At 41.1% G+C, this 20,630-nt stretch overlaps 2 protein-coding genes across 2 annotated transcripts; one reads left to right on the forward strand and one right to left on the reverse strand.

Annotated features, from left to right (window-relative positions):
- The first annotated feature begins 2,545 nt into the window (after window positions 1-2,545).
- Window positions 2,546-8,919, forward strand: slc25a55a (solute carrier family 25 member 55a). Its single transcript, XM_086199956.1, has 10 exons — window positions 2,546-2,681; window positions 3,303-3,387; window positions 3,861-3,986; window positions 5,089-5,144; window positions 6,426-6,516; window positions 6,598-6,716; window positions 6,844-7,039; window positions 7,417-7,571; window positions 7,660-7,735; window positions 7,837-8,919. The coding sequence occupies exons 2-10, from the start codon at window positions 3,368-3,370 to the stop codon at window positions 7,994-7,996; spliced, it is 999 nt and encodes a 332-aa protein (XP_086056082.1). The 5' UTR covers window positions 2,546-2,681; window positions 3,303-3,367; the 3' UTR covers window positions 7,997-8,919.
- Window positions 8,920-9,055: 136 nt separating this feature from the next.
- Window positions 9,056-19,127, reverse strand: tspan2a (tetraspanin 2a). The gene is made up of 8 exons (XM_086199957.1): window positions 18,882-19,127; window positions 15,793-15,895; window positions 11,434-11,531; window positions 10,731-10,805; window positions 10,518-10,610; window positions 10,351-10,422; window positions 10,116-10,199; window positions 9,056-9,986 (listed from the first exon to the last, which is right to left on the reverse strand). Exons 1-8 carry the CDS (start codon window positions 18,948-18,950, stop codon window positions 9,921-9,923), a joined length of 660 nt encoding a protein of 219 aa, XP_086056083.1. The 5' UTR covers window positions 18,951-19,127; the 3' UTR covers window positions 9,056-9,920.
- Between the last annotated feature and the right edge of the window lie 1,503 nt (window positions 19,128-20,630).

A 20,630-nucleotide genomic window follows, 5' to 3' on the forward strand; every position in this document is an offset into this window, starting at 1 on the left:
ATGAGTTCCAGCGAACAGTCTGTCTGGGACAGAGGCTTTCATTTTGAGAGGAGGACCTCCCCGGGGGTGGGGGGAGTCCACACAGCCCCAGGGGAGGGTCAGTAAAAGGAGGTGAGAGAGCACTTACTGTCACAAGGACATCATGTAGACTAGACAAGGTGGTACTGTTTGTGATTTTGATGCATGTGGTTAACAGATACTGTCTTTTGGGGGGGGGGGGGGGTTACTTTTTTTGCTTCTTTACAAGAGTCAGAAACTACTAAATGACGGTCCATTTTCATGTATTTGTACTCTGAAATGGAGTAAAACAGCACTTTTAGGCTAAATGACCACTGACTGTACATGGGATCACAAACATAATAATAACCATAAATAGGGTTCCGCAGAGAAAACTCCAAAGTCATGTATGGGGGAAGTTTTATGGGGGGAGGCTTTGTCAAAGGGAAGGCCACTATCCCAGGCTTTGAAAACCTCTGTTCTAGGTTGTATATGCTTGGAGAACCGGTTTTGAAAATGCAATCACTGGTAAACTGTTTTCTGAGCCCCTATAACCTTGGAGGAGACTGTTAACCTGACTCACTGTCTAACGTTGACAAAAGGTACTTTTCATCATGCAACATGAGTCACTGTACTGATGTTCCTTTACTTACATATTAAAAAGCCTAGAATTGTTTTTCTTTTATTTGACGATTTAATCTTTCGAAACCGAGTGCCATTTTCAATACAATTTTTAATGCATGAGTTTTTGAAAATCGTGATCCAAATCCATTTGTATCTGCAAGGTACAATTTAATATGTAAATACCTGGAGCGTAGATGATAGTGCATGAGCAGCTGACCTTATTTGACTCGTCAAATCATCTCACTTACATGGCACAATGGTTTGAATTGCCCAGCTGAAATACCCTTTTGTGCTGCTGTTTTGAAACCCTAATACTGCGATGGATGAATTTGCTTCGATCAGCACACCAAGAGAGCCAGCCATGTGATGCACATACCAATCACTCTTTCATTCAGACAAACCAAACAGTTCTGTTTGTATTGTGTTTATTCAATTAGAAAAAAAATGTGGGAATTTGTCTTATGTCACACAACATAAGCCCTTCATTATCAAGCTTGCAAATTTTTTCTGATGGAGAAGTAGACTCCATCTACATGGTTGTACCTTGTTTGGCGTGGAGGGTTTAAATGGATAGAAATTATTGCTGATTATCTTTCACCTGATAATGTCTCCTGACAGGTTCTAAGAACACAGATGATGTAATGCTTTGTCTATATCAATTTAATCTACTACTTCATGACACACAATAACATACTTTCGTCATTGCCTCGAGCGCTACTGCTTTTTGTTGGGATTGCCAACCACTGTTGACCAGTGCTCCAGTGTCAGTCATGCATTGGCAATAATAACAGGATTTAATTCCATGGAATGCGTTTGTTTAACCAGTTCCAGTACAAACATGACCACTCCACGCAACATGCAAACTGTAATTTTCCTTTTCACGCATCTGCTGGATGGAACTGTGAGCACCTTTTAGTTTTAAATCATTCAGAGTGCACCAAAAAGCTGTGACTAAACCAAGGAAAACCCTCTTTTTATGGCTACCTCTTCTTTATTTAACCTGGCTAACAGGAAATGGCTGATGTTTGAGTTGCCACATCAGATACAAAGGTGAATTCATTTATCATGACGTCTCCTTTACTTAGATTGCTGTGTATACACAGAGTTGCACACAATCCCCTATGTGGGTACCTTTTTGGAGTACAAGTCATAGTTGTAGCTGCAGTTCAGAGAAAAGTGCACTGCTCAAAGAGACCTCCTCAGCAGACATTTCAGCGTGAGGAGGGAGTCTTCCTCACCCCACCTGTGTTAATCTTGCCTGTGGGAACTGGCACCAAATACTGGTTGGACAAGTATGCAGGTACTTTAAAAGAGAGGCAAAAGTACAAAAGGCTCCAGTGCAAGTTAAATGTTCTATATCTCAGAATCAAACGGAAAATAAATATATGGGTGCACACTCACTATAAACAGTCAAACAGTGACACTAGTTATATTGTTTTCTCCTCTTTTTTTTGCCCATTAGTGGTTGAGTGATAGAGAGATCCAACTGTGACAACGGGACGCACAATTATGCTTAGCAAAGTGACCTAATGACATTATGATCTTAGTCCTTGGATTTACAATGAGACTAAAATCATCTGAGACCCTTCAGATCTCTTCTCTGGCTATGGGCTGATGTCTCAAAGCAAAAGTAATTGTCCGCTTAAAAAAATGCGAGAATGTGGACATGAATGTTATCTTTAGGAATTCAAAATATGTTAAACAATACTCGTTTCTGTCTGTGGACGACCCAAACATTTTTTGTTTTTTTACCCAGCGCTGGGGAGAGCATTGTGATTGATGTGCGTATCGTCCAATGGAGTCAGACCAATGTAGCCAATCAATTTAGAATATGCAAACCAGCGAGGCGCTGATTGGTTATAGTCCAGCGGAAGCGAAAGGGGGGTTCCACCCTCCACCCTCCCACCCCCCCGGTCTAGAAATGAATGGAAATTTCCAGTCTTCACACTTTTGTTAGCGGGTTTAGTAAGGAAGACGGACTCTATTGGTAGTAAAGAAGAAGAATTTTTAAAAAAACGACACGTAACAAAGCTTAAGAATACTTACAGGGAGAATTTGAGGTAAGTACGAATTCCAATTAATATTAGATTCAGTCAAAGTTTCTTTTGTGGCTGTTTAGTACGATTTATGAGACGTCAACGTTTGAATGGATCGACCCTATGTTAGCTTAACGCTCCCTAAGGTTAAAGTTAGCCTGTGCCTTGGAAATGCTCGCGGCGTGTTATATCATGCAAAACTCTGCAGAAAGCTTTTACCTTTTAACGCTGTTTTTGAAACCACTGTTTAGTTGAAATCAAGAGGATAAATTTACAATTGTATTTTTTTTATTGAAATGCAAGCGTGCCTAATATCAACAAGGGTTGGGTTAATGGTCTTGATCGCTGAATTTTAGACTACCACGGAACACAAAAAAAACATCTCTGGTAAAGTGAATCCCAGTTCGGTTGGGGGTCGATCTTCACCTCAGTACGAGCTATAGATGAGCATAGAAAGTGTCTGAGGGTGTAGCAACACCCATATTTGGTGTTTCGGTATTTGACGTAGACCACGCCCATGGGATGTACCGCTAATCTCGTTACCCCTGGAGCGCGCAAATAAATGAAACCTTCAGCGATGGGAGGGATCAGAATTAGCTTCTGGTCGACTGAGAGAGAGTGACTCCTTCTTCTATCTCTACCTAGGAAACGACGCACTGTCTTTGAAGAACAGAAACTACACCAATTCCTTTTCGCTACTTGAAGTTACCATGTCTCAGCAGCAGATCAGGTACGTGTTTTATCTGTTTGCCTTCCCACATTCTGTGTCGATAGACGGGCTAGAACACCAGCTGTCTAGCGGGGGACGGAATAATGTCATGTAGCACACCGTTAACCGTGAGAACGCCGGTTATTAAACCATTTTGACCTCTGGTGTCCTCCTACAGTCTGTGGTTTTCCACTATGCATGTAATTTGTATGAGGCCTTTTTGTTCTACCCAATCCGAGCGTGTTTCTTTTTTTAAGTGTTTTATTGCTACGTTAACAACTTTGTTTTATCTATAACGTGAATGTCTCAATAGATTTATTCCATTGTCAGAATTAATGTTTCTAAATCTGCATTTTTTCATGACAAATACTCTAATCATACATTTCCACTGATGTAACTGATGAATTCCTGACAAATCATCTGACTTGAATTCTGTTAAAAGTCCATTTTTGGTAATCAAGTGTTGACATTCTGCTTGTATCTGCTCCATCCAGCCTCCCAGCCAAGCTTATCAATGGAGGTATTGCAGGCATTGTTGGGGTCACGTGTGTTTTCCCCATCGACTTGGCAAAGACCAGGTTACAGAATCAGAGACCAGGACAGCAGGTCTACAAGAGCATGTGAGTACATTCAGTATCTGTTTACACAACATGCATGACCTAAAAGAAGTTTTCTGAGTGTGACGCCCACTGCGTTACATTTTCGTTCCTCGGCGCAACAAATCCCACTGACTCATAAAAGTGAATGTTGTGGTAGTGAAGCAGAAGGCTGTGAGTCATGAGCTTTGGCATCCCTGCACTCGGGTCCTTCCCTCTTAATTTGGCTTTGAGCGGTGAGGATTTCATGAGGTTGCATGTCCTTCACTCACACTGCTGTTAACCTGTCAGGGCTACTTGAGTATTAAAGTACATTCCTACTGAATTAGTTTTGAAAGCTCCTTTACATTTGTCACGCTGATAAAAGCTGCAATGATGAATCCATTCAGTCAGATTTGGTTGGATTTGATTAGGATCCCCATCAGCTGATGCACTATACATCAGCTATTCTTCCTCATAAAACCTGTAACAATAAGAATATACAATCAAAACATAAACAATGACAAAGCAAATAAAAAAGGTTTACACACAAGAAATATCAACTATAAGACAGCACCCATAATGTACAGTATACAAAAATGACATATAACTAATAATAAAAACTCTCATACGATACAAAACAAACAAGTACCACTACATAATAAAGGAGTAAAACATTTTAAAAATTAGGTACACTACAGTCTTGTACTAATAGCCATGAGGTGTTGCTTCACCTCTGGAAGGGAGTTCCATTCAACAATGGCTCAGCACAGCACTGCTTGTTGTCTGAAGTCAGTTTCAGCTGTTGAAATTGCGTATTTACCACTAATAGCATGTCTGATAGGGTATGAGGTGATGAAAGAACAGTTAAACAAAGACTGATCATCTTTTTACGTCTGTTAAACAGTTGCTGACTCATAAATGCAAGGATTTGTTTCCGGCCGTATGACAAAACAACAAAGAGTCTTTGGGTCACTGAGTGACGGACAGAAACAATTTGAACATGTCACATGCGGCTGTGGGAAATGAGCATTTATTTATTTATTTTTAAGAATAATAATTCATGAAAATAATCAAATAGCCAGTGATGAATGTCATTATTTGTCGCTATCCTTATACTGATGTGGCTGTCTTTGCTTTATTTTAGGATGGACTGCCTTGTCAAAACAGTTCGATCAGAGGGCTACTTTGGCATGTACAGAGGTAAGACTTACACCCGTCTGAATGTTACGCACCAGTAGGCTAGAACATAAGTGAGGCACGAGGATTAATTGTAGAAGAGGGTAAGACTTTTCTCTGGGGAGCTCGAACAGCCGTCTTACTGGTAGTGGGTCTTTACTGAGAGTTCAGATGGTGTGTTTTGAGTGCATGTGTCTTAATTTCACTTGTAGTATGGTTATGAGTTTGATTAAGTTATAAAGAACAAGAAAAGACCAAAGCTGTTCATTAGTTGTCTGACTTGTTATGCATAGACGGTTTCTAGTAGCAACGCACCCAGATGATAGCAAACACATGTACTGTTTAGATCATGGGTTGATGGATTATAATGTGGCAAAGAGAACAAAATCTTGTGGATGGAGACCATTAGTGCTGGTCTCTGCTTGTGTGAGGAATGCTGTTTGTTTGCATCTGTGTTTTTCATATTACAGACTTGGGTCCCCCTGGGATATTGAAGGCTAGCCGATAAGGCGCAGCCACGCTGGAGGCAAATCATTTACTGGTTCTTACTATATTGCTCTATTTAAAACTGTAGGCACATGTTTTTTGTTTTGCCATCTATTTGTTCTGTGTTTTACATTCCATGTCCATAACTACTTGGCTGTCTCTTCACTCTTCCTCGTTGTTTGGATCCTTAATTCGTGGACTATGGGTTGTGCTCTATCAGACTTTGGTTACCTTTTGAAACGAAATCAGTGGGAAATTAATAAGACCTCAACTAGTAATATATTTATTTATTCTGAAAAGTCCTGCAGATTTGTTTTGTAGTCCACCTAAAGTCTGTGAACACAATTAATAATCAGGGATTCAGCCTGTCCTTCCCCTAACAATTCCTGTTTCATTGTTTGTCATTAACATACTTACTCATAGTCTTTTCTTGTCTTGACGCACACGATTTCCTTGAAGTTTCCTCCACACGATGTGGGCCCTGTGTTTCAAAAACAACTAAACCCGTCGAATGCACTTCCCTCTGGACCTTCACTGCCCTCATCATGTCTTGTGTTTCACTCATTTCTGTTTCCCTCGTGTTTTGTTTTGTTTTGTTTTTTTCGTTTCTCTTAACGTGTTTCTCCTCCATCTTTCATGGCTGAAGCTTAGAATAAGCATTTGTGATGTTTTTTTTGTTTGTTTTTTTTTTATTAGCCATGCATAAGAATAACTACAATCTACTGTTGTAAAGATAATGCTGGGAGATGTGTGTGTTTTACTCTGAATGAAACCTTCATTGTGACATCATTGCTAACTCTGAGTTTTTTTCCCCCTCAGGTGCTGCTGTTAATTTGACCTTGGTTACTCCTGAGAAGGCAATCAAGCTCGCTGCTAATGACTTCTTCCGCCACCACCTTGGCAAAAATGGGTAAGAGAAATAAGATCCTGCTCCGACCTATGAATGCATCGGATCACTTCAGTGAATAATCTCTCTCTCATTTGTTTTCAGAAAGGGGCTGACGGTGTCTAAAGAGATGCTGGCAGGTTGTGGTGCAGGCATGTGTCAAGTCATTGTCACAACGCCAATGGAAATGCTAAAGATCCAGTTACAGGATGCAGGCAGACTTGGTGAGCTGAAGACTTGTGTTTTTATGTGTTATCCAGTTAGCTGATGTGCTTTATTGAGAAAGAAGATCAGAACCGTTGAGGATTTTCAGTGTAGGTTTATGAATTTTGTATTATCTTTTGTGTAAAGCGGCCCAGCAGCAGAAAACCATGGTGATGTCTCCCACAAAGCTGGTAGCCACCAACACCATGCTGAGCCGTTCCTACAACTCGGGCACTGTGGTGTCACCACCCCGAGCGGTCTCAGCCACTCAGATAGCAAAGGAACTTCTCCGCACCCAGGGCATCCAGGGGCTCTACAAAGGCTTGGGGGCGACACTGATGAGGTATGCTCCAGTTCTCTCTTGGTCCCTCCTCAGAGTTAATGTTTTTTTTTCCAATGGAATTTGGCATTAGATAGGATGGTAAATGCTACACTTGAATGTTAAAGCTTTCAGTGCCGTCACACTGGGAACAGAAGTGTGTGTGTGTGTGTGTGTGTGTGTGTGTGTGGTTGTGGTTGTAAAGACGGTCTTGCTGAACAAAACATGCTCATCTCTTAAACCTTTGTTTGCTCCAAAGCTTTGCTTAAACCCACAGTAGAAAATCCCATTGGCTTTTGGTCGAGGGAACCCATGGCAACGCGGCAGTCAATGAACTAATTATCTGGCTCTTTTGTATCAGGTTTTCTGTCTGAAACACTTTCTGTGTTGCCCTCTTTCAGGGACGTCCCGTTTTCAGTTGTCTACTTCCCTCTGTTCGCTAACCTGAACAGTCTGGGCAAACCCAGTCCTGAGGAGTCGTCCCCCTTCTACTGGGCCTTCGTCTCGGGCTGTATGGCTGGATCCACGGCTGCTGTGGCTGTTAACCCCTGTGACGGTGAGTGTCAAGTGCTCTGTCTGCTGAATAAGAAGTGCGTCCCTGCTCTGGAATGTTGTTCAATCTTTTTCTCCCCCTTTGTTTCCAGTGGTTAAGACCAGACTGCAGTCTCTTAATAAAGGATGTAGTGAAGACACGTACACTGGAGTGGTGGATTGTGTAAGGTGAGCTGATTCAGACTTGCACGTTGTTACATAACACACGACCTACATTTTTCACATTTTGTACACTGTAGTATTCAACCCCACCTACTTTTCACCCACAGTAAAATAATGAGGAAGGAAGGACCGTCTGCCTTCCTGAAAGGTGCAGGCTGCCGGGCTCTGGTCATCGCTCCTTTGTTTGGTATTGCACAAGTTATGTACTTTGTTGGCGTCGGAGAGTATATCCTGGACAACACACCTCTAAGCCTCCTGGCAGCATGAAGACACCGTATCACCTGGCTGGCTGGAGACACACGGGACCTGATGAAACAATTGGCAGCTACATACATCCGTTTACAACACAAATGAAAGTTCCTCCTGTCGTCGTCGTCGTCGTCGTCGTCGTGAGAAAGGCGACAGGGCGAGAAGTCCTGTGATTTCCTCTGTATGGTCTGACAGCTGTGTTGCACTTCAAACACTTTTGTGACTTATTCAGTGGGCTATAGCCAACGTTTGCACTTAACACTGTTAGCCTTACAGGGTTGGGAGTCAGAGTTGCAGTGTTGTTTATTTTACTTTTTTTCTTCCAAAACATGATGTATGTTACAGATTTCTATTTTGAATTTCTGAATGCAGTAGTTTGCAGTTTGTTTGTTTATTTTTTTCTACCTTTTTACATGCTGTCTCATGTTTCAAAGGTTGAACAGGGCCTAATTTACACAGTTTGTTGCAAAGGGATCACTTGATGAAATTTTTACATGCCTAACTGTGTGTAGATGTTTGTCTTTTGACTGATCATGAACCTTCCTACATGGGACCTTTTTATGGTTGCTAAACCATAACCAGAGTCCTGTTGTATACTTGATATTCGCCCTACATTTGTGTGGTATTCAAGTGAATCAGTGTTTATATTCTAATACCTGCAAAACTGAGATGCATTCGTGCACATTTCATGTCAGTGTTTTGTCTGTGTAACTTCATTTTAGATATTTACATATACATGTATACATTTGACCTCACTCAAAATTTCTGCCATTTTTGGTTTATGCCTTAAGAGACCGGAAAGAGTTATGACATGTCAGGAATTTGGCAAAATGCATTACTACATTTACTGTGAGCATGTGGAAAATGACTGTTACCATGTTGTGTGAGTGTGTGTGTGTGTGTGTGTGTGTGTAATGGTTTTTGTACATATAATAAATGTCTATATATCTTTATGGCGATTGAGTTTACTGAGTGGCTTTGCAAGCAGCTGATACTGCTTGAGTTATGGAAAATTACTGCACAGGATATAGAATAGAGACCTTAATATTTGCAAATACCAGGCACACCATATTATATTATTCACATTTTATTGGCACTCTTAAAAAAAAAATATACAACCACAATAATCACATACAATGCAAACTAGCTCACTGTTGTAGGTGACGTTCTCCAGGAGTTCATTAACCGATGAATCAAAGAGATAAACAGGGTGGCAGTTTGTCATCAGACCTTTTCAAACCCATTTGGACTGAAATATCTACATTTCCTCTATTGTGCTTAGGAGAAGTGATGCGCAGCTGAATCAGCAGTAATTATGTAGGCTACATATGCAAATCACAAGGAATAGTGGACGGTGGCGGGAGGCTTGTCTGTGAAATCAAACAGGCACGTAACGGAAGTTTGTTCCGAAAAAGGAATGCTAGTCCTCAAAACATTGAAGCACACGAAGCACAACTGGTATTAAGAGTATAAATGACATAAAACAGGCTGGAAAGGACAAAAAAACCCAAAAAAGTGATATTAAAAGCAGGTCTAGGTGTAGGTATTTACAGCAAGAATTCTCTGTCTCAACGCGTCGAAGCCTCTGTGTAGCACCAGCAGTTTAACACAACTTTGTTAAACCTGAGGAATGTCACAGAGCCATGTCAAAGCCGAGCCTGGGTTATGGAAAAAACAAGAACAAAAAAAACCCAGATGAATCACTCTTTAAGAGTTGGTAGAGTTGAAAAGCAGAAGGTGTAAAGATAATCCAGTGCATCATGTTGAAATTGGCCCACACACTATTAAGACAACTGGGATTTATTGTACTGTTTCTTTGTGATATTCAGAAAACCTTTGCACCGCATCGGTTTGAATATAACTTGTATTTTTGGTGTTTCCCTTCTTATGCACATGAAGGGTTGAGTGAGCTTGGATGTAGTGGGCTGGCTGGTCAGGTCCGCTATATGACCTCCCTGCTGTTCCTGATGGCACAACATAGGACCATGCTGAAAATCATTCCTATGATCTGGAATCAGACACAGTTTTGGAACATGTTAAAACAATGACGACAGCACAGATACAGCGTAGCACAACCCAGTACTTTCAGCACGTAATGATCCATGTTCAAAGTCAAATGTGTTTTGAAATTTCTCACCATCACTCCAGCAACCCCAATCCCGATGTAGCCGATGATGTGCAGCTTTTCATTGAAGAAGTCTGTTATTGCAGTCAGGCAGTCCTTAAAAAAATAGATAAAACATCAGTGCAGCATTCATGCAGCACCGGCAGCAGTGGTGAGATGTGTGAGCCACACAGGAGTTGTTCTTCTACGATCAAGTGTTGTTTTACTGCCACCATGTGGCTATAAAGTGTAACGCAGGCAGGTTTACCTGGGTGTTGTCTGGCTTGTCTGCACACAGAGCAGTGGTGGTGTCTGAAGTAGAACCTCCACAGCAGTTCAGCTGTATATAAATATATGTTAAAATAAAACATTTCAAAGAATAAATACAACTGTCATGCAAATAGGGAAACTAAACACAAACCATGTCTGACTCACAGTTTGATGGTAAATAAATGCGATTACAGTTCCGTTGGTATTAGACACATCAGCAATGGAGCTACTGTAAAACTTCTGGACTTCCTCAACAATCTGTTATCAATCAAACAGAACAAAAATGGTTCAGTTATCCCACAAACTGATTAGACACGAGGCTTTTTTTGTTGTCGTTTTTGTTAACAATAATTCATTAAAAACACTCAAGCGCTGTACCTGTTCCTTGGTTATGAATCCAAACACGCCAGCTGCGATCTCTGCACCAAAAATGATCAGAAGGCAAGCGAAGAACTGCAGGAGAGAAACAAGGCGTGTTATCGCATCCAAAAGAGGCCTGTTGGGGAAACTTCAAGTGCTTGATTCAGCGTGAAAGAAAGCATAGGAACCTTTAATATATGATTATTACACATTATAATGTGGATTTCATAGCATCATATCACATCAATATTTATGACATCTAACAACTTTATAGCATTCTGTGGAAGGTAAATGTGGACTTACCAAACGTGTTGACTGACTGATAATAAATTTCTCTTCTTTTTTTTTTAATTTCGGTACAACTACTGAGTTATCACCCAATATTGACAGTAAAAGTTTATTATCGACAACAGAAAGAACAGTTAACTTTATTTTTAAATCAATTTTCCTGGTCCTAAATATACACTAAACTGAATAGGAAAGAAAAGCCTTGAAATAATTGTCATAATTAGAAAACCTCTCACATATTTTATTGTATTCTTCCCTGCCAATGAACGTCTCACTGAAATAATCTCATGCTGGTAACCATGAATTCATGTGACGTGTGATCCATTTCTATCAAAGCGGTTGTGTTACGGTCATTCTTTGAAGAACATGAGAACTCAAGTGCACCACTAGTACCCGGCTAGGAGCTGTGGCACATTTGAACACCTCAACTCACCGATGCAAGAAGACACTGAGATTCACGTACAGCCCCGAAACAACCGAAGAAGCCGACGAGCATCATCAACCCTCCCGCACCCAGGAGAATGTACACAGCTGAGGGCAGAAAGTAGAGGACAGACACACAAACATATTAGCACTTGGGGTCATAGAATTGTTTCTACCACTCACAGAAATAAGTCAGAACGGGAAAAACATTAGGAAACGCTGCTAAATCGAAGCAGAACAGAATCTGACAGCGGCCTTTCACTGCAGTTCAAAGCTTCTACTGAAGGTGGCAGTATGACACCTTTGAGCAGAATTATGTTGACATGGGTGGAAACTCATCTATTAGGAGAACTGAGTTGCCTCCCTCAATTCAGTCTGATTATCTGCTGCCAGTCTTTTGTTGTTAGGTTCCTCAGTGATTAAATATATATTTAGTACATTAATATGTCTGAATTACGCATGCGAAAGATATTTTTAATCATATTGCAATGAAGATGAGCACACCAGGAAGCTCCCATTGAAGGGTTTATTGTGCAGTATCAATGGGAGCTCCCTGGTGTGCGGATCTCTGTTTCTCTTTGCTGATCATTTTTTGAATCCAGCTCTCACCAAGGGATGTGCATGTCTAATTTTTACATTAATTACAAGATAATGACAAAAAAAATTCTCCAGACCCAAATGTTTGAAACCAAAGAAAATAATACCTTGTTTGACCATCTGTCTGTGTTTCTGCTGTGTCATGATTAAATACTGTTTTTAACATTTGAATGGAAGCCGCTAAAGTATGCACCAGAGACAAAGCCGTCAGTGCTCCAATTAGTTTTCGTATACATTCATCACTCTACAGGGTAAAGCAATCAGAAGACGATGCCATCTGTCCAGGACAAAAATGTCAAATCAAATTTTGAGGGGCTTTAATTGCTGCTGATAACAAACCCCTCAACATCCCAGCTCGCCACCAGCCTGGATGTCGTCACCTCCCTTGCTCCCAGCGTTCACTACAGAGCCCTTCCCACTGTAACTATACACCAGCCCCGTCCCAGAGGTCCATGCTAAGGGCCTAATCAGTGAGAGCAACCACTGCACAAATGTAATTAATCCACATGGGGGAGTGCAAGCTGTTGTTTTCCTACTGTTGAACAAAAGAGGAGACAAATCGACGGAAGCTGGGAGTGAAGGATGGACTGTTTCAATGAGTGTGTGGGTTCGCAATGGAAAACATAATAAAGCCGGGCAGCTTCCACTGTAAAGTGTCCACAAAGAGCTGATTTGGCCACTGAGGTTTTTACTGACCCAAACCAATAGCTAGCAGTCTTTGGAATCAGACAGAAATCCAGATCAGAGTGTGAAGTTTCTGTCACTGTCTTGCATGTACAAACTCTATGGTTGCTTACACGCTGAATAACAAAAATGAGTCCTATTCATTCGTATTGTTCTGTTTTGCTTGAAGTGCATGTAGGCTCCATGGTCACGCAGAATCTCTCAGATTACAAACAGCTTTTGTTGTTTTTGGAACAAGCTGTACAGTATTCAAAATATAGAAGGCAACAATATAAAAAATACCAATATTTCATGTTTACTGAAGCACATAATGAGTGGAACGGTGGTGCAGGGGTTAGCACTGTCGCCTCACAGCAAGGAGATTCCGGGTTTGAGCCCCAGCTGTGTGGAGCCTGCATGTTCTCCCTGTGCTGTAGGTGTGACTGTGAGAGCCAATGGTTGTCTGTCTCTATGAGTTGGCCCTGCGATGGACTGGTGACTTGTCCAGGGTGAACCCCGCCTCTCGCCATGCATGCATGGATAGATGGATGGATGGAAGAAGCACATAAAAGTAACCATCAGAAAGTTTTTGCCCTTTCAGTTTTGATAAAATACCAAATTATTATTATATAGGCTAATAGATGTAACTCTGACATCTTTACCCAGGCCTGTTGAGTTCCTTTGAGCAATACATCGTTTATTACAACGTGAGCAGAACTAAAAAAAAAATATATATATATTTTTTAGAGAGGGAGAGTTGTATTATTTGCTGATTTAGGAAGCAAATAACCACAGTTTCATGAACACTTCTGTATCACACCATGTCTGCGTGCTAAATAAGAAGCTAAGGCCAACAGACTGTTAGCATAGCTTTGCTACGTTTATCGCATGACATTTGGAAACAACCAGTCTCGATTGCTCCAAGACAACAACACCTGCTCAAAGAGCACCAGCAGGTTATGTCTGGAAAAGAACGCCCACTATAAAAGCTACTTATTGTGGTTTTATGAGGGCTGCATCTCGATGTTTTACGGCTGTGTTAGTCACTTCCGTTCTACAGCTCTGCTATCACTATGAGGTTGTCTGGCTTGATTTCAGGAAGTGACTGTTGTGAAAAGAGATTCAGTGACACTGATATAGAGTAGAGATATACTGTAAATATTAGCATAAATGAAAAATGCACCAGTTCTGTAAAGAACAGTCCAAGGAATATAACTTGACATTCCCAGTGATACTGATAACAGCACAAGAAATGCATCTTCAATCAAGTTTAGCTTCTGCTGGTTTGCAAGTAGAAGTGAATACACAACGAGTATTTTACCTGAGTTTATTACAGCATATTTATGCTTCCTTTTTGGTCATCTGGGAAAAAAAACTTGACTTTCATCTTAAAGTCCTTTTGTGTCTTTGTCCTCACATTTGTACCAGCTACAGTATGAAAAATCAAATCTTGTATTTACTTCAGCAGAGTCTGGTACCCTGCCCCACCCAACCTGCCCTGAGGGAGACAGCCAGTTCCTTGAAAGCACAGCAGAGACCTAATGAAATGAAGTCACCATTTTAGGTCTAAAGGAGACTAACAACTCATCTGTGCCCACAGAGAAAGAGAGAAAGAGGGAGGGAGAGAGAGAGAGAGAGACAGAGAGCCAGCAGTGGACACTGAGGGGTGCTTGTCTTGATTACTGTATCTTTTAATTGTCTGCAATTTCTTTTATTGGGTTCTTTTCAAAAGAACTATTTCAATATTGATCAAAAACCACAGTGTAAAGTGCAAAGGTAATCCAGTCCCATACAAAGAGCTCCTCATTAATCAGCAAATGACTCAAGTCCATTTGGCACCGTTTGTGTGTTTCTGATTGATCCATTAGTGTAATTCAAGGAAAATCAAATCAGCGTCCTTCAAACACAAACCTCTCCATAAACCACGAGGCTGATACGACTAATGCTGCCTTTCAATTAGCATTTGTCCTCCATCTCAACCATGATGCACCATATCCACATGTTGAGGGAAATTAAGAATTGAAGTTGATGCTGCGCAGAGTAATAATTGAGAATATGAGTGATAAAAATCTCTCTGAAAACTGAATTCTTATCACACTTTGTGGATAGAGGGTGAAATCGTACCCTTTAACTCCAGAAACAGTTATTGGATTAAATTGGCAGTCATGAAGTTAACGATGGAAAATGTGTTCCTGAAGACGCCCACTGAAGATGGAACTGTGGCGTCTGAACGACTGCTGCTTCCAACTTAGATTTGGCTGTGACTTAGTTCCAAGAAATGGATCAAAACAAAGGAGAAGTTATTCAGTATGATACCAATTTAAATTCATTCTTTGTCTGCAAGATGACAAGCAAACTTGTTGCCCGCTGAAAGGAATTCAGATCAGGTATGGGGATTCTCTTCTCCAGCAGTCGTGACCCAGCTCTCCTCCCTCGTCACTTTGTCCCTCATCTTCATTCTCTGTGTGTTCCCGTCGGTTCTTTGGGGAAGTCCATTGCTGCAGTGGCCATGCTATCACCCCAAGAAAGACTCACATATTTTACTCCATCATGACTGTTGGACTAAAAGCGTATATTTTGTTTGTTCTAGCTTTATTTTATCTTTATCTGAATCAGTGTGAATATGTGTAACAAATGCAGTTCTGGAGATGAACACAGGGTGAAGCATAAATTAAGGAAATGCATCCAGCTGAGGTCTATGTGATGACAATCAGGGGTGCAGAGGGGGAGCCAGCAGTTTTTGACCATGTCAGCGTGCGTCTTTGGTGAGCATGTGGTATTTGCTGATCTGTGAATAAACAGACTGCTGAATCTGAATATGTACATAAAGCACTTAAGACATTGGTTTATTGTTGATCCAAGAGCAGGCGATCCAAAAGTGTTTTCTTCTTGTTGTTTTCCATGTGCTCAGTCAATGCAATGATCCTTTAATTAACTCTGACATTATACGAAACCAGGGTTTAAACACTGGAAACTAAAATTGGATTTTTTTTAACTGCATGACAACACAAAATTATAATCTTTATCTTACTGTCTTCAGCCGCGTCACTTGTCTCTCACGCTATAAGGACATGCTGAATGTCTGTGGCTGCAGAAAAGTGTGACGTACCTATGAAGAAGGTGTCTGGGGCCTCTTCACCTGTGAGGAGCTCCACCGTTTGCGGGTCGAACCTGAGCCAAAGGCCCACGGCCAGCACCAACAAGCCGGAGAGCTGAGGAAAGATTGAGATGAAATTAATATTCATGTCATTTGCAGGCAAATAGTGACCTTAGAAATGCAGTGAGTCCCTGTTTTGAGGCTTTAGGTGATGGAGTCTCTCATGTTGTGGTGCGTTTTTTTTTTCCCGTAAATCACAACACAGTGAAGCATCGAGGCACATCATGGTTTTTTTTGTTACTTGGATTCTCTGTTAATTAAGATTCTTCAAATGGCGCTCATTTCTCCGCCTCTTCAGCCAAGTGGCTTTTGATGCTCACTGCCTGGTTTGTCTTCTGTTCATTCTACACAAACTGCTGCCAGAAATGTTAATGCATCATTCTTGAGTGACTAAAGGCTTGTTCAGACCCTAGTGAACCACAGGCTGGACCAAATACATTTGATTCAAACAAGTTTTTTTTAACGATCACTAAGAGCCAGCTATTCTTCAGCTATACAGCTGAAAACGGGGTGTCAGGCCTGATATTCAACCCTAAACGAAGGTGAGGTACTTAAGAAGAATCATAAATCTTGATGCATTTTTAATGTGAAAATGTTTAATCGTTCTTAGAGAGGTGTAAGAGTGAGCCTCTCCCCGCCCACACAAAAAAAAAACAGAAGTAAGTTAGCACTTTTGAGCATCTCAAAGTCAAAGGTCTTCTTTTCCTTATGAGTTTTCAGTTAATTGTATGGAAACAGTCTGAGGTACACAAGCTTAAGGTATTAATCTTTCTTTCTACAAAATAGAACCTGTCAGTAAATACTGCACTCAGGAATTTAGAAGTGTTCACTGTATGTGACTAACAATCAGCGCTTGCTAACAAGCGCCTAAACATCATCGCGCCGCGAGCAGAAGAACAGTGGAGCCAGTCGAGATGCTGGTGTCATGCATCCGCAACAAGGTTAGCTTTGTACTTTTAACCAAGGCACTTGCGGGGATTATTTTAGTAAACAAAACATATCCCTCTCATACACTTGTGTGTGCCACAGAGTTCATTGTTGGTCATGAAAGAAAATCCAGTGTAAGATTTCTTTTGGCGTTTGGTTGAGGGATACTCACTACTGAGTTGGCCCACAAAAACACACCCTTCCTGCAGCTCACTGTGTGCAATGAATGTAATGAATGATCTTCTAACCAAAGCTGTTTATGATTCATAGCTGTTCTCTCAGTTAATTCTGCCCCAAAAAGGGAGTTGTCTGAAATAAGAAAAAAAAGGGGGGGAAAAAGGGCCTTTCATGAGTCCATGCGGGCCATTAAAGTATCATTATTATTAAAAGCCAGCATCTCCATCGGCATCAGTATTTCATCTCCCGTGATGCATTTCAGCCACAGGCTGTGCCAGCCTCACAGTGTCTGGGTGATGTAACTCCCCCTGCCTCTGGCTGCACCCCAATATGACAGTGTACTGTACGCCCCTTTTGGCTCCGACCACAACAGCTCTGCTATCAGTCCCACGGCTCGTCAAACAAAGAAGCGGCTGTCTCTTTATCTGACACCACTTTGGACACAAGGGATCTGAAATCTACGCAAAATACATTTGCATCTCTCTGATCGAAGGCCAAATTTCACACGGGCCCTATCGTTCCAGATCTTCTCAAGTGAAGATCTTTTGGTTTGAAACTGTTGGAAAGTGTCACCTTGACTTCAGCAAATCATTAAACGTTATAGAGGAAACTCGTGAAGGAAATGAATGGCAGATTGTGCTTGTGGACAGCACAGATGCACCACTCTGCATTTCCCTCAGTTTCAAACCAACACACCTCTGATAACTGACTCCTATAAACCTGCAATCTGGATCTGAGGGCACCCACTTCTGCTGTCCCATCTCTAACAGAAGACCCCCGATCACCGTCATTCTTGGAAACAATTAAATCAGATTTGATGGGAATCAAAGTGACCGACTGAAATTTTCAAATCACAGGAAGGTTCCAATAATTATAAATTTTAGATTACATATCTTGTTCCTGCAGAAACGTGCTGCCCATACGTCATATTCTAAAGCTCTCTGTTTGAAACAGATCCCATAAAAATTACTCAAACATTTTTTTCAATGAAAATTAAAATAATGCTGTCCAAAAATTAACATTCCCACTATTGAAATCTCATCTTAAAAACAAGTCAAAATAGTTTTTTAGTTTTTTTTAGTTTATATATATATATATATATATATATATATATATATATATATATATATATATATATATATATATATATATAATGCAGCCATCAAATTTCCATGTTGGGCTATTTTAAGCACAAGCTAAAACTACAATGTCCATAACACAGCAGGGGCTCCAGATCAGTTGCTTCTGCTGCCAGCTGGGAGCCATGAGGTCACCTTGTCTGAACAAACCTACTGAAACCTAACAAACCAAAACCAAAAACATCCCAAGACCATGAACACATGAACCCCGCCTGCAAGCAAACATCAACACCACCACAGTCCAAGCAGGAAAGGCACATCACAATGTCACACCATGAGAGAGAATCTGGGTGTGCTGGAAAAGTAGCAAGACCCTGCAGCTGCGATGCATGAGCTCCATAATGATCTATTATTACAGGAGCGTTAACATGTCACAGGCTCCGCTGCCTCTGCCGACGCACCCGTTGTTTGAAACTGGTGGAAAGATGCATTCAGCGCTGTGGTGAGGTACCAGCCTTTTATCTGTGACTTAATTGGGGGATAATAGGATGAGTTATAATTGATTTCATGGCTGGTTACGGAGTCAGACCGGGATGGGTCGGTGAGGCAGGTGGACGGAAGCGATCCTTACCGTCAGACGATCAACACCAGTTTAATTGAAACAAACAGACAAAAAAACAATCAGACAAAGAGACTCTGTTGGCCTACAATTTGTCGAACAAGTAAACACAACATTAAGGTGGAATAACTGGTCGTGAATAGCAGTGGTTGGTGTGATCAAACACAAACATCCCAGTCATTCAGCCAACTTTTAACAAGATGTAAACACAAGATATTAAATTCCGAAAACGGACTTACCCAGAAGATGAAGTTGAAGACGAAAAGCAGGTATTTCACGCATTTCATTCCTCCCTGCACCTTACTCATGATGTCACCTGATTATGCCAAGGTACCTCCGACGAAAGCTCGACGCTGCTTCAGCCCACAATATTCTTCAAACTCTGGGCTCAGTCAGTTCCACATCAACCTCGCAATGACAACCTGCGCCGCTACACCAACATCCAAACATGCGCACAAGCTGCACAGGCTGGATGCACGCCGTCTTGCACCGCCCATCGCGTTTTGTGTTTGTGCGTGCGTTCGTGTGTGTGTGTGTGTGTGTGAGTGAGAGAGCGAGAGAGAGAGGAGGGCACCGGGGTGGAGGGATAAATCTGGGACCCCGAGGAGAGCTCCCAGAAGTCTATGCTAATGACGTCACACCTTGAGGGCGAATGTTTACTCAGACAATAATGGCTTGGTTTTGGAAATGATCCCAAAAGATACAAAGAATCACCTCAAATATAAATTAGCTTACGGAAATGATATAATAACTAATTATGCAACAGTCTGTGGGTGGTAGAGTCTCAAACTGGCATTAAAAAGCTGCCATCTGTTTCTTTCCTGCTTTTTCAGCTATATTGAATATGAAATAATAGTTTGCAGGAGACACCCAGAGCCAGCCGAACCAAAGAACAGATCTTTTAACAGTCTGACTCTCTTCCAGCCAGCAAAACATGTTTTGTCTTCCAGCAACCTCCGTTGCCTTTATATTTAGGTAGGAAAGGTTTGAGTGCAGGTGAGTGTGATGGTTCCTCAGAAATCTATGAAAACATCCAGCAGCATTTTCATTTCCAGAGAAATGAATACACGGCGACTCACAGCTGAATGGCATGTATTACGCGAGGAAGCAACAAAATGAGTTAAAGTAGAAGTCACATTGACACAAGCGTTTGGTAAACACCACAGACACCAGAGAAGTGTCTAATCAGCTGACGTGAATAAACTGGGAGGGTTCAACTGCAGTCAGTGGTTGCCATGGCGATGTTAACTGCTGCGTTTCTAAATAAGAGACGTACTCAGTTAAGACAGCCAGCTGTGATACCTTTCTAATGCTGGCTTTTTACTCAAAGAGTAGATAAAATAAATTTTTCAAATTCTGAGAGTCTAGACAAAATTATGTGTATTTGTCTGTTGTGTCAAAATTGAGGGAAATACAGCTTAGTTAAAAAAAATAGTCCTTTTATTACTTTCTCTCCTGTACATCCTGGTTTAAATGGCATTGGAGTCTTTGGAGCAGTTGATGTTTTTTTTGTTTTTTGTTTTTTTTTAGCAAAATGCATCTTTATTTTAATCAAAGTTACATTATTTGAAAGAGAACAAATTAACTAGATTTGCTGAAAAAAAATAGTGTATGAAAAAGCAGATTTAGGGCCGTGAGGTGGAATCCAACCAAAATATTTGTGAACCGTTTTACACCTTCTCCCACTCTGGATGTGATGTCATACAGTCTGAGCACCGTATTGTAGAATACCTTCATTTAAAATATGAATCAAAGAGAAAATATAATGAAAGCATCCACCCTGTAATTCAGATTTGCCCCAACAGGATTCATGCTCCATGCATCCACAAAACAGGGAGGCAAACTTAACCTCCTTGGCAGTATTAAAGATCATTTTTCACAGCGCTCCTTTGACTTCTGCGTATCTTTCTACATCGTCTCACTAACATTCATAGTTTATTATGGAAATATGGGATCATGTGTACAGTACACACCTGAAACACAGTGAC

The sequence above is a fragment of the Aulostomus chinensis genome, chromosome 3 (assembly GCF_037954235.1).
Source record: "Aulostomus chinensis isolate RoL2024-O1b breed Wild chromosome 3, RoL_Achi_v1.0, whole genome shotgun sequence".
NCBI classification, from domain to species: domain Eukaryota; kingdom Metazoa; phylum Chordata; class Actinopteri; order Syngnathiformes; family Aulostomidae; genus Aulostomus; species Aulostomus chinensis.

Excerpts from the sequence above, each read along its gene's own strand:
- tspan2a (XM_086199957.1), bottom strand. The coding sequence starts at position 18,950 with ATGAGTAAGGTGCAGGGAGGAATGAAATGCGTGAAATACCTGCTTTTC. Across the intron at positions 10,200-10,350 it reads ACAAGCCAGACAACACCCAG|GACTGCCTGACTGCAATAAC; the intron begins GTAAACCTGCCT and ends TATTTTTTTAAG. Across the intron at positions 9,987-10,115 it reads TTGGGGTTGCTGGAGTGATG|ATCATAGGAATGATTTTCAG; the intron begins GTGAGAAATTTC and ends GTCTGATTCCAG.
- slc25a55a (XM_086199956.1), top strand. The coding sequence starts at position 3,368 with ATGTCTCAGCAGCAGATCAG. Across the intron at positions 7,040-7,416 it reads TTGGGGGCGACACTGATGAG|GGACGTCCCGTTTTCAGTTG; the intron begins GTATGCTCCAGT and ends GCCCTCTTTCAG. Across the intron at positions 7,572-7,659 it reads GGCTGTTAACCCCTGTGACG|TGGTTAAGACCAGACTGCAG; the intron begins GTGAGTGTCAAG and ends CTTTGTTTCCAG.